This window comes from Ischnura elegans, chromosome 5 (genome assembly GCF_921293095.1).
Source record: "Ischnura elegans chromosome 5, ioIscEleg1.1, whole genome shotgun sequence".
In the NCBI taxonomy this organism is placed as follows: Eukaryota; Metazoa; Arthropoda; class Insecta; order Odonata; family Coenagrionidae; genus Ischnura; species Ischnura elegans.
In genome coordinates, this window is record NC_060250.1 from 89,460,215 (window position 1) to 89,474,770 (window position 14,556).

A 14,556-nucleotide genomic window follows, 5' to 3' on the forward strand; every position below is an offset into this window, starting at 1 on the left:
TTTTCCACAGCTGAAATTCTGTTGCAATACTCCTGCTGAAGCGTTTAAACAAAATTGTCCGTGAGTAGGACAAGCATCACAGTGCAACAGCATATGCAAAGAGAGGATCAGAACTCTTCCTACTCTCTCTTATGGGATGCTGCATTCACAAAAGCGTTGATTTAAAATTTCTTATCCAGATTTGATTACGTTAGTGAATTTGGATCCAAAGTGTCCAGTAAAGGGCATTATTCATGGATATTTGGATCCGAGGTATCTAATCCAATCATCTCTAGTAAGAATAATAAGGTTAAGACTACAAGTCAAGACCTACTTATCACTGAGCACCATACATGTCGTGTAAATTTAGTTGACAAATTCCACTCAAATTTTTAGTATTAAAAGTGGAAATTTTGATAACTGTTGAAAGTCCAGACATACCTCTGCAATATGGCTCCCCCTCTAAGTCTATTATTTTTGTTATATGTAGATTGAATTAGCCAGATTAACAGAATTTCCTAATTTACTCCTTCTGCTGTAAAGGAATTAACATTTTGTTTTCAAAACATTAAATTTCAATTCAAGGGTAAAGTTAGATCATATTAATAAAGTCTTGCTTTTTTATTTCACCGCAGGTAACACCAGTGACTGAAATATCTCATATTCAAACTCTCTGCCACCTTTTGGATTGCCTTTTAATACCCCAAAACACCCCTGCAGATTCTCCCAAAGAATGGTATGAAATATATTTTGTTTTTGCCTGTGTTTGGGCCTTTGGAGCTGCAACTTATCAGGATCAGGTAATTTTCTAACATTGGTAGTGAATAAAATTTGGAAAACTTTATAATTTTTGTTATAAATACAGTGCATTCCTAACTATAAACTAAAGATGAGTAGGTTCCTAAATTTTTTCGGTTTTTGGTACCGGTCCAGTTCTTCACCATCGGTTCTCGGTTCTCGATACTCGGTTCCAAGGATGAACTCTTATTATCTCAATTAATGGCAAATTTAATGAACGACCGCAAGATGTGAATGAAAATAATTTCACTAAAAATGTAAAAAGCACGAAAGCTCCGTAAAAAATCTTAAGATTGTCTCTATAATTTTATTTGCCAAGTAAAAAAGTTAAAATAACACATTGTTAAAGAATGCATGATTGACCAATCTATCACATTACATCTGGCAGCCGCTGGTTCTTTCTCCAGGTTTTCATTTATAACTTCAACATTTTTACTCTAACTGGGTCTAATCCATTCTTTTTTGGCAGAAATATTGCCATGAACAGGCGTTCACTGAAAACAATGGTGGTCGATGTTAATTTTGAAGGGCTGCGTGGAGTATGCTTGGAGCACAGTTTACGTACTGCATATCATGAGGATCAATAGGGAAACTCCCTCAACTTCTGACAACATCATCCGTTTATTTGTTGTAACTTTTGAGTCAGTTCAAAATATATTTGTATTCTGCAATGTAGCTTAAATTATTGCTGAAATTGACAACTTATTCGGATTATTCACTGTCACAGTCACTCTAATAACCTCAACAATAAACTGCTCAACAAGCCGGTACAGCAACATCATGAATAAATTGGGCGGACGTGAGTTAACGCAAAATTGTAATGCAGTGTTGTATTCTGCAGGATAACCACACCTTTCAATGCCTTGCATAGGTTTATCAACTTACGAACAAGCTCTTGGAACAAATTGGAACAAGCTTGTATGTCAAAGAATTACTGTGTATGTACATGATTCAATCGTAAGACCACTTTCACACAAAACGAATTTCCACCGGCCACCGTTCACTGCACACGGCATTGCAGGGAGTCATCTCATCTGACAGCCACCTGAATTTCACATGAACGGCAGCCAGCGAAAAGTCGCCGGCCACCGCAGAAAATTTTACACTGCGGACGGCCCATCACCGGACCGGATTGAAATGGGTGCAGTGCCGTCAATTGCACGTTTCGACTTGTTTGAAGACTTCCACGAAGACCAATGGTAAGATGAAAGACTGGCACCGTGCCGCAGACGGCGGCAGGCTAAAAGAGAACTGTTTTCAATGCGGCTTTAGCAGCTGTGGCTACAAACATGTTACTATTTTGGCGTGAGCGACAAACTGACGAACCCTTAGATGCAGGAGTTAGCAAGCAACTCAGAAAAGAAAAAAAACGTGTAAGCCATGCAATCGGAAAGTAATGTACAGGCATCCCCCGAGTTACGTAAGAGATGCGTTCCGGCAGACTATGCGTAAGTCGAAATTTACGTAAGTCGAACCTTTGCGTTGGCGCTTCAGATATTGCTGTATAACAAGTTGTATCGTACAGGAATGAGCGCAACCACATATGCCACCACATCCATCGCTAGAACTGCAAATTTTCACGTTGATTGCTGACTTGGGATTTATAAGCGATTTTTCTACAGAAATTAATGAAATTTCCTTCGAGGAATGACAAAAATGGGTCACTTTGTTATTTTTAGCACGTAAAAAACTCTATAACTATTCGATATTTTTTCTACCATAGGTTGTACGAGCGAATATCTACTTCTTCGCGCTCGCATTCGAAAATTAACGTAGTCATTTGAAATACGGTTATCGCTTACGTAAGTATGGATTTACGTAAGTCGAGACATACGTAACTCGGGGGATGCCTGTATGCGTTTTTTAATTTTTTTTTCTCCACTGTTTGGCCTTGAGTACACAGCAGACCATTTCGGTTTTGGGCACCAAATTAAAATCCTTGCCAACATTCCGAGCCGGATCCAAAGTCTGACTTTATGCGACCGGTTCTCGATTCCGGTTCCACAGCCAAGAACCGGCAGTACCGAGAACTGGGTACCGGAACTGACCCATCTGTACTATAACTCTACTATTCCTCAGTTTTAGGCTTAAGCTGGTCAAGTGTGGTAATTCAGTTTTCAAGGGTAATCATTCTCCTGATACGTATTGACTGCAAATGTGTATTTAAACTGAAATACAACTATTCCCATGCATTTGACCAAATGAGAGAAATGAAATAATTCTATCGATATGATTGTATTAATTTTAGTTGAGATATTAGTAGTTATGTTGCTGTAACATTCATTTGCTGAGGGATTTTTGAATAATTGTGGCATTGATGATTTTACAATCAGGGTTTCTACAGACTTAGAAAACTGTGAAAACCTGGAGAATTCAGGGAGCTTTTCTATACCACCTTGAAATTTTTGTGATTTTCAACCATAAATATGTACTTCATTTTTGCTATATCAGTATGTATTTTACAATTTTCTAATCATTGAAACTGTGGTGCAAACGATATGCTGTGATTGCATCTCTATTTATTCATAGTTATTAATCTCTTTTCCTTTGTTTGTTAATGTTCGAAATATATTTTTTTTCATTTTTATAGCTTGTGGACTACAGAGTGGAATTCAGCAAGTGGTGGGTTAATGAATTCAAGGCTGTTAAGTTTCCTTCTCAGGGAACTGTATTTGGATATTACATAGATCGTGAAACGAAGAAATTCTTACCATGGACAGATATGGTTTCTCATTTTGAGCTGGACCCAGATTTACCTTTACAGGCAAATGAAAAACTTTTCTAAACCACTTGTGGTATATGCCCCTGTGTTCATGTAGAAATTTTGGGTATTGCGTAATTTTTTATATTTATTCATCTTTCTCTCTTTTATGCAGGCCACTCTTGTTCCAACTTCAGAAACCACTTGCTACACATTCTTCATGAACATGTTAATGGCACGAAAGCATCCAATCATGTTAGTTGGTGGTGCTGGATGTGGAAAATCTGTGATCGTGAATGAAAAGCTTGCCTCACTTTCAGAAAATTACCTGGTGACCAATATTCCATTTAACTTCTACACCACTTCTGGTTAGTAAATTTAAATCTGTGGACTTATGGGCTTGTTGTTTCTTTGGGAAAGATCATTGTTGAGATTTGATGTGAAATAAAGTTTTCAATTTGTATGCCTTGTTGGCACGGGATCCTGATGTGAAGGAATTCAATTGCAATGCAGGTCCCTATGCCCAAATTTGTTATTGTTTTTTTTGCATAATACTTTGTCTGAGGATAAAATGCTCAAGAAGATACTGCATAAAGAGGCATGCAGGTTGGATGTGATTGCTTTAATTGATGCATTTCCTTAATAATAATGAAAATAGAGTGGTAGTGGCATGAGTCCAGTAATACCATGTACAAGTATATCTTTATGTTATTCTTGTGCAACTTTCTATACGTGCCATAGAAAAGGTTTACAATCAGAAATACCTGCATCTCTAGTATCCATATTTACATTCTCCAACCCATCATAATGTGCATTTTCGATATTCCGTATGTCAACTCTCATTAATCGTAGGATTGATTTTATGCATCCCTCCACTCAATTCTCCTATGAAAATGCGAGAAAATCTTTTATCTTTTAACTCCTAAATAGTTCTTCTTTTTTAAATACATTATCTCCTGCATATGCATATCTGAGGATACTGTGGACTCTCATTAATACGAACACCGTTATTACGAAGCAAATCATTCAAGTTTATGATTTCCAAGTTCCAGGTTGGTCCTTGCCTCGTCTCCTCTACTGCAGGCCAATACTTTTTGCTTCGTCGCATTCATATTTCATTTCAGCTGTGTCTATTCGTTATGCTTTCTATAGTAATGGAGTTATGTCCAGATATCTCTTTGTCTTTGCTTTGATGTCTTCTGCAAATCACAGCATACTAATTTTCTCCTCCTGGATTTTCACTCCTGGCACTTCTTTAACTTCAAACCTTTTCTTCTTTCATTGCTTTCTCAACGAACTCATTATTGACTACGGGGGGCAGAACACTACTTTATCATGCTCCTTATTCTTGCTTCCTCATAGCTCCCCTGGCGAAAAAGAATGGTAACATTTGTGTAACCTAATGGTAACTTTTGAGTGTACCATTAGTGTAGGAAAATGGTAAACTCTGAGAAGGCTGTGTGTAACCATAGTGTACATAGTTATAACTCCAGTGTACAATCTGTGTAACTTTGTGGTAAAGTGGCCCAATCTGTGTAGGTTTTGTGTGTAACTTGTGTAACAATTGGTGCTGAATTGTGTACAGTGAGTACAGAGTCTGCAGTGGTACATGATGTACACTATAGTACCATTTAGTACACAGGTGTACAATAATGGTAACAAGGGTACCATGCAATTAGGATTAAAATTAAAAACATAAATGCAGGAATGTTTAAAAATCAATCTTTATTGCTGTTTGAAGAAGAACTATAAATCATCAATTGTTGCCTCCTCTACTCCCTCTTGATGATCTTGATAGTTCCTGTTTAATGAAAAAGTAAAATTAAGAACATTCGTCAAGCAAAATTTTATAACTTAATAAAATGGACAAAAATTTGGTTTAATGCATAAAATTACACTTTCTGTCAAAAAAATCTTTCTTTTTTTTTAATGAAATGAAACAGTGGTTGAGAGAACCTTATTTTTCACAACATTTTCATAAATAACAACCCCTTAAGTTACTGCTCTTATTTATTTTACCTCATACCATGTTGATTCCAGCCAACTTATATTAAGCCAATAGGTAAAATAAAATTTGAAGTAACTTACGAAGCCAGGCTCCTGAGATTTTCTTCTTCCCCAAGCCAGTGTTATGTCTTCCATTTAAATCGCTGGCCAGCTTTGACAACATGGTCATCACCTATGCGGACTTTTGTGCAACCATTAATCAAACTCATTTGGTTATTAACAGAAAAATAAATTCTAGTAATTTTATGCATTTATGTTATCACAACTCTATTTATTTTCTAACAGAATTTTAAAAGAAGCCACACTAATAAACAGCTTCAGAATACTTCCACAAAGATATCAAATTTAGGAAATTTAATATTGTTATTCAATATAACTTAAAAGTTAAAACACCAATTGACATAATATGGGAAAATTAATTACACACTAATGCTACAAAGAAGTGAGAACTGCACTACTGATTAGGATGATCAATATGATGGCCTTTCTTCTAGGCATCCCTAAATTTGTCGTGTCTAAGCCAATGCTTTGTGTAATTTTCTAATTCCTTAGATGAAGCACTTAGGTGATAAAGTCGAACTGCATCTGTAAAAGAAGGGGTATTCTCTATGACAATGATATCAACAACATGTAGTCCAATTAATCATCATAGGTAATTTATAAAATTTTTGAAGGATCAATTTATATGGAAAATAAGGAAGAGATATGTTAGACAATAACTTATGTAGTGGGGATGAAGAGCTTAATAAGAAATAAGTCTTACTGAAGAAAGGGATAGATGTTTTTTGGGTGTTTTCACAAAGAAATATCCTTTTGATTTAGAATTGCCTCAGATAGTATCTCTCCTCTAATGATGAAAAAATGTAATATAAAACTTACCAAAAATTATTGTTTTCAGGCCAAGCTCAGAAAATACTCTTTTATTTTTGTAGCCTATCCAGCTATAGTTGGCTTCCAAGATGTCTTTCATGACATACCGGATAGTTCGTTAAAATCATTTATTTAGAAGTGTTGCCTCCAATTAGGGCCAACTCGGAAATCTGCAATGAAATTAACAAAGTATATACATTGTAATCTTCATTTTCAAAGGTAGATGCGTCAAGTCTTTCACAGAATTGTAAATATTCATGATGATAATATTTTATAGGAATCTGTCGCATGAGACATTTTGTATAACAATACTTTCACCAGCATTATTGCCAGCATCTTCAGGTCAGCGTCTTATTGACAATTCAGTTATGTCCTGTTATGTACACTGCATTCACAAATTGACATCCAATATATATTAAAACCAGTTGAAATATTATTTTCCGAAGATATTATTTCTGCCCCAATTCCAACTTCTACTGAAATTGCCAGCAAATTGTGAAAATTGATAACATTAAAACTCTTTATGACTTTCATTGCAATTTAGGCATTCGTAAAAAATGTACTGAAGCACAAATCAATACCTAAATGATAATGATCGGAGAGAGTTAAATTGATGGCTATGTTTTGAACAGCTTATTAATTATTATAATTCTTCGACGTATTTCCAATGGTTATACATTTTCAAGAAAAAACTCTTCGTATACGATTTAATTGAGATTGAGACTGATACTTTAATGCCATAACTAACTGCTAACAAAGTGGATTCTTCAGCGAGAACCCTGATATTTCCACTTAATCGGTCTGAATGGATTGTATTTTTACTATGGCCGCGAAAGCAAAGATCATGCTAAATTGTAATTAAACTGTGAACATAGTAATTAATAATCTTAAATACTTATTGGACAGAAATTAGCGGTTCATTAATCGTATTAGTACATACGAAAGATTACATGCACAACCTCGGTGATTTACTAACGAATAGAAAAAATGTTCCATTTACTTACATTTACATGGTCAGCTCAGCAGATATGTGTTTATGCTGACAAGGATATATTCTTATATCTCTCTTCGTGCCGCTAGGATCCACTTTACCCGGTAATTCAGTACACAGAAACAGACAGGAACTTAAAACGGCGTCGATTTAAAAAGTCCCTGAAATAGTATTCTACCAATTCCTTTTTGCCTGTCTTCATTGCGAAACACGGATTATTTACTTCTTCCATTGCGTACTTCAACGTAAATTTGCTTGTAAAATAAGATTCTACAGCATAGCTTAATTCGCAAAGTCACAAAATACAGTAGCTGCGAATGTTTCAGCGCGACGGCTGTTGGTATGCAAGATGGCCGCCGGTCGCTTTGGCCTTTGGCGCAAGTTTCAAAATACGATATTTAATCCTTTATATTAAAAAATAATAATTACATAATATAATGGTATCGCGACACAGTGGTAAAATTGTGATGACATTTGTGTCCCCAAAAATAGTGATTGATGTGTATATATTGAGTACAATTCTGGTGCATGAATAGACTGGTAACTTAGTGGTACAATCTGTGTAACATCTGATGCATCACATTGAGTACGGCTGTGGTATCAATGATGTACAGGATGCACAGACTGTACGATTTGTGTAACTTTGTGAGTAGAAAAGTGTAGTAAATGTGTAATTTTACATAATGTACCATATTTTTACACATATTTGTTACACAGATTTTTCGCCAGGGTCAATCTGGATTTAATCACAGTGTTTTGGTTTTTATACAAACTGTTACAATTCTTCAATCAATATAGAGAACTCAAATTTCTTTTAGAATTCTAAGCATTCAATTCCATTCCACATCGTCAAAGGCCTTTTCTAAGTTCACAAATGTGATGAATGGAGTCTTTTCGTCTTCAATTCTCTTCTTCAAACAACCATGCATTGCATAGTGTAGATTTTTGAGTGCCCCAGTCGAATTCATTTCTTGTGCTCCTTTAGGCGTGTTTTCATGGATCCGCCTTTTTTGACAATGCAGTCCTTCCCACAGGTTTTGTAAGGAATTGGTGGACCCTGTCATCTTTTAGTGGCATTCTGTCCTTGACCCTTTTTTTTTTTTTTTTTTAGATATTTCACCATGTGGCAAGAAGATTGCCCAGATGCCAAGTTTTTTTAAGGACATTTTCTATATTATTTAATGTGGTCTTCCCAAAGAAGTTTGTAGAACACGTTTCAGAGAACTGCTAAGAAATGGGAACTAAAATTATTTATGACTAGCAATTTGTGGATGATAGTGTAAGAGAACTATAATATCAATTTACATAAAAACATTTCCACTCAGAATCTTACTGTAGAAGGTATTTTTACAATTTTATCCTGTTAAGTTGATGGTAGATTCAGGGTAGATTCAAAGAGTATTAGTACTAAACGGGTTTTATTTTTTTAATTGAATGAATTAGTACAAATCCTTGATAGTCCACTTGTGCTTTGATACAACATGTTTGTTGAGATTCCCACAGTGCGAACGTCTTTTTGAACTTGCTTTCAAGGACCCCCTACAAAAATTCCATTACGGCCCCTTGGAGTTCTTATAAGGAACTGTATCAGTTTCCCTTGAGGTCTCTCTTGAGCCGAGGAAAGTATGAAGTCTGATGGTCCAGATATGGAGTGTGGCCATTAGGCATATTGCTTTTGTGAGAATTGGCAATCATACAATCGTAGTTGCTGACCTTTACTTGAGAGTTTTAATGATGCATACTCAATTCATTGAATTATAAGTTTATCATGTGATAAATGTTACCATCTCAGTCATTACTTCAAAATTTTCAGAAATGCTGCAGAAAATGCTCGAAAAACCCTTGGAAAAGAAAGCAGGAAGGAATTTTGGGCCTCCTGGAAGTAAAACTATGGTATATTTTATTGATGATATGAACATGCCAGAGGTATGTGTTCTTATTTTATGTATTTTTTCATGTTACTTTGTTTTACTTTGATGGGTTGGTATAATATTTCAATTTCTTTTATTTTTGTTAGGTGGATACTTATGGAACAGTGCAACCACACACCCTTATTAGGCAGCACCTTGATTACGGCCATTGGTATGATAGAGCGAAATTAACACTGAAGGACATCCATAATGTGCAATATGTATCTTGCATGAATCCTACTGCTGGGAGTTTTACCATCAATCCTCGCCTTCAGAGACATTTCATAATATTTGCATTGAGGTATTATTCTGTCTTTTCTCTATACATTGGAATGGAGTGTCGAATTATTTTATTCCTTAATTGATGATCATTTTGCTGAAATTTACCCAAGCCATGTGATAACTTCACTTAATCAGTGTCCATTATGATTTCCTGAACTCAATTTTTGTTTGCTGTGCCTTTTCACCCGGAAATAATGCAAGTGTTGTATTAAATGAACAGGCAGTCCCCGACTTTCGCACACGATGCATTCCTGAAAACATGTACGAAAGTCGAACCATTGAGTTCCATACTATTTGTAGGGGTTACGTTCCAAAAGAGCAAAATATAAATACCAAAACCTTGCTTTTTGTACAGATTTTATTTTTATAAAATAATGTTTAATAATAAATTAATTAAATTTCTCACATTATATAATGTCTTTTGAAAATATGCTAAAAATGTAAATAAAAGTTTAAAAAACATGAGAATTCTGTTGTGGTTACCAAGTGAAACTTCCTCTCGGTTTTAAGTTAACATTCCACTAATAATGTCCATTATAAATAAAAAGATATGTCAAGAAGCATAACATAATGCTTAGTTGAACCCTCACTCTTGATACCTTTAAATTTTTACTCCAAAATTCCTCGGCAGGAGACATCTCGTCACAGCGTATCTCTGAATAGCATACACCCATGTCTCGTATAGCGCAATTTCGATTAGCGCAATTTCGATATAGCGCAAATTCGTTCCTCGGGGAAACATTGCAGCGCAGTGTAGCCTAATCAAAAATCTTAAACGCTCTCGTGATAAAACGTGAACTTGCGCTAAGTACACACGAAATTTCTATCATTTTACGCATATTAATATTATTGCTTGCCTCAAATTTTCTTTTTTGTTTATATATATTAATCGAAATCCATTGCTGTGCAATGGCCAAAAGTATTACTCGTCATTGGGTCCAGATAGCCGGCCTACCGAAGTAATTTATCTCGTCTCCTTAACAGAATGAGTTAATTTAGATCATTAATTAAGCGTGGGGCTAGTGGAAATGAGTTTTTTTTAAGCAATACTGGTTGAGACGTATTTTTTGCCATCGTAGGTTATCGGGTGATTGACTTCCAGGTAGAGGGTCTACGCTAAAGCCTTCAAGGTCATCGGTATTCACGGGGGAGAAATGGAGCAGTGCCCGAGTTGCGCATGAATAGCATCAACATATAAGAGAGTCCGCTATAGAGTCTCAAACACAATAGCTTCCTTTCCTCCCCGCAGTCGTAGGCCCTCTGCGTCTCAAGAATACAGTTCAGCAGTAGAAGGTCATTTCGATAGAGCCATGCAGAGTAAAAACCAAGAGAAAATGGCAAAAAATAGGAGTGCGGGTAGAAAAATCAAGAATTTATCAAGAAAAACCATTAACCTAGAAGAGAAATTGATAAAGGTCAATTGCTTTGAAAATGGAGAACGTCAAAGCGATATTGCGCGGAAGTTTAAACTCACGATGCCTTATTCTGAATAAAGACGAAGTTTAAACATCAGTGACCTCAGCCGCACCAACTTCAACCAAGCGGTCTACACATACGGAAAGTTCATAGTGAATCAGTACAAAAAGACGAGTGGTAATCGCTCCGAGACATTTAGTGAAAGCTCCGGTTGGTTCCAGAATTTAAACGGCAAGCTGGTATTTTCAATGCGGCGATATCAGGTGAATCTGCAAGTGTTGATAGCGCGGTCACCACAACATTTTCTTATGAACTCCAAGCTGTGATTGAAAGTGGCTCCTTTCCCCCTCAACTAGTTTTTAGTGTTGACGAGACGATATTCTTTTGGAAAAGAATGCATTCTCGTTCATTCATTTTCAGGGAAGGAAAACCTGGGTCAGGTTTCAAGGCATTTAAAGACTGTTTCACGTAGCTGCTAAAGACTCGGAGGACTTCAAATTAAAATGATTTATCATTCATAAACTCCGCTAGCTATGAAATGGCATTCAAAGTAGCATTTGCCTGTCATTTCAATGAGCGACAAAAGGGCCTGGGTGACACAATAGTTGTTTTTCGACTGGTTTGAAAAATCGTCAACTGCCGGCAATGCATTACAAACCCCTGAGATAGCAGATGTTAGCCCACCCGCACGACAGGACGGAATTTTAAAAGCACATAAGAATTTTTTTTAACGTGAATAAAAGTCTTCAAATGCGTGCATACTATATTTAAAGATGTTTTAAACTATAAAAATTTACATAAATAATGTTTTCTAAGGCTATTTATGGGAATATATATGTTATAGAGGAAATTCAATACCGAAGACCTATGCTACCAGGAACGCATCCCTATCTTCCCAATGTTAAAACGCTCTCGTATAACGCAGATTCGTATAGCGCAAAGACCCCAAGGAACGTATCCCTTGCGCTATACGAGACATGGGTGTATATGTATTTAGAATGTTATTCAAAAAAGACAAAAGACGTACGGAATTCACGTATTTCGTGCAATATCGTTGCTGCAAGTGTTAATGTGGTACACGAATTAAACAGCGCTCACTCAAATGGAAAAACACTATTAGAAAGAAGAACTTTTTTATTTATTTTATTGGAAGCTGTGTGATGGCATCTAGTCAACTTTTTTGAAAAATCTCTCCAATGAAGGCTGAACTACAGCTTTCTTCTTCTTTTGATAAAGGAGCCTATAGCAAGCAGTCTCTCACAAAAAAAAAAAACTTTAACAAAACAAAACCTCCAAAAAAAAACCAAAACAAAAAAAAAACGAAACCTCACTTGTGAAACTTTAAGCAGAGAAACAAAAGAAGTTGATAAGTGAGGAGCAAAGTCACAGAAAAATATTTTGGAAGGATCAACTGTAACAGGGATGACTTTAGAGTATGGAATTTTATAAAAAAGTGGAGGGCTGGGCTCCTTGGGAGTTGTTGAGCCAGTAAGAATATATCAAACATTGCTGTAGTTTTACAAACCCTGAAATCAAATTCTATGGATATCTTCGTTATAAGAGATATGTTGAGCATCATAAATTTGCCCATGAGAATGTTAAATAAATTTAATTAATGACGTAGACATTATAATGAATTTCATCTAGCCTCATGAATTTGAACGTAGTTTTGAGATGTTCATTTTTTGTTTTTCTTTCTGTGATGGAAGAATTTTCAAGCATTAAAAACCTTCTCTTTTTTAGTTTTCCTGGCCAACAAGCTGTGGGTCACATATACACGTCAATTTTGCAGCAGCATCTGTCATTCCCTCTCCTGAAAATTCCAGCCGCAGTTCAAAGATATGCTGAAAAAATAGTTGCTGCCACTTTATCTCTTCATCAAAAAGTTGCTCAAGCTTTTCTTCCAACGGCTACTAAATTTCATTACATCTTCAACTTGAGAGATCTATCCAATATATTCTCGGTAAAATAGTTAATTAAAATATAACATATTTTTCTTGCTTAAAAATCATGCCTTTATGAACTAGATGCATTTTACGTGTACTCGATTCTCTAATAACTGTTAATAGAGAAGAATGCAATGGTCAGACAATTTTCATTAATTCGTTTCTTTGCTTGTCTTTCTTTAAGGGGATGCTTTTCAGTTCTGGTGAATGCATTCCTACAGTTGTTGACCTAGTTCGACTGTGGATGCATGAATCTCAAAGAATATATTCGGACAAATTAGTGGAGGAAAAGGATGTTGATACATTTCAAAAGTTAGTGAAAGATGTTGTTAAAAAAAATTTTGAGGTAAGCTGTTAGTAATTTTCTATCAGTTTATGTTATTATGTATATAGTTTGATGTTGATTTTTCTTAGTACAGAAATACATATGTTGCAGATTATCCGTACATGAGTTTCACACTCCTTCAATTTTTTCCGCAAACTTTATAAAAAATAAAATTGGATGCCAAAGCACCAGGATTATTGTATTTTAATGAAATGCTACACCGGGCTTACTATTTCCATTAGCATTACCTTCATAAAACAGAATGTTACAAATACACCAAAGGATTGTAACGGCTGTGCCGCAGGTTAAGCCGTGGGTCTGGGTTTGTCGGATTACTGGGTGCCAGTACAGGATGCTGCGTAAGGGGGAATAATTATTCCGTCCGTACTTGGAATGGTGACAACTCCCCTGTTGGAGAAAGTAATTCCCTCAGAAAGTTGGGAGGATCGCGCTAGCAACCAAACCACTCCCTTATCATCACCGGGAATATGGGGAAGGGAAATGGGATAACAAATAAGGAGTACGCTTAACCTCAACTAACTACACTCCTGGCACTAGCCTTGCAAAAAGAAAAAAAAAACAGCGCTGCCAAAAAAAATAGCTGACTGCCGATGGCAATCCTCGTGCTCAGTGTCCTAGGAATGACTGACTACTCTCTGCCCCTCAGGCTCACGTTCCGTCCACCGCCCGGTGTGCCCTCCGCGGTCGGGAGTAGAATCCTATGAAGACAAAAAAGCGGTGAGTACAGTAGCGTAAGGGCTGACCGCCATCACAGGATGAAGTTTGCCATGAAAAAATATTTGACTTAGCTGGGATTTGAATTCCGGATATCCCGACTGCTGGTCAGGCTTGTCAGCCAGTTAGACCACCAAGCCATTTTCTCAGAGCGAACTTCGGGTTGGGTTTTACCGAACAAGGTGTTGACATCACAAGTCCATACATAAGCCACTGTGGGAGTAAAAAACCCCTACTTTAATGCTGGTTGGCTGCGACAAATTTCAAAGCGCTGCATGAAACAGGAGACTTTGTACGCAGTAACGTGCACGGGTGCAAAGTGAAATACATCAAAGGATGAAGTTCATCATGAAAAAATGTTTAGCCAGGATTTGAACCTGAATCTCCCGATTGCCAGTCTCGGGAGATCCTGGTTTGAATCCAGGCCAAGTCAAATACTTTTTCATTACGAACTTCATCCTTTGGGTTATTTAACTTTGCATCCGTGTGCGTGACTGCATACAAAGTCTCTTTTTTAATGCAGTACTTTGGAATGTTTCAGGGTTACTTGGATGTCTGCTTTAACACTGCAGAAGACAATGAGCGACAGGGAAAAA

At 36.4% G+C, this 14,556-nt stretch overlaps 1 protein-coding gene across 1 annotated transcript in view; it reads left to right on the plus strand.

Annotated features, from left to right (window-relative positions):
* The window catches only part of LOC124159740 (dynein beta chain, ciliary-like), a 255,329-nt gene that overhangs the window by 141,484 nt on the left and 99,289 nt on the right, over positions 1 to 14,556 (plus strand). Inside the window, exons 46-52 of the mRNA XM_046535651.1 lie at positions 615 to 779; positions 3,368 to 3,541; positions 3,654 to 3,846; positions 9,160 to 9,272; positions 9,364 to 9,557; positions 12,698 to 12,917; positions 13,085 to 13,246. Coding sequence (XP_046391607.1) covers positions 615 to 779; positions 3,368 to 3,541; positions 3,654 to 3,846; positions 9,160 to 9,272; positions 9,364 to 9,557; positions 12,698 to 12,917; positions 13,085 to 13,246 — 1,221 coding nt within the window. The remainder of the gene's footprint in view (positions 1 to 614; positions 780 to 3,367; positions 3,542 to 3,653; positions 3,847 to 9,159; positions 9,273 to 9,363; positions 9,558 to 12,697; positions 12,918 to 13,084; positions 13,247 to 14,556) is intronic.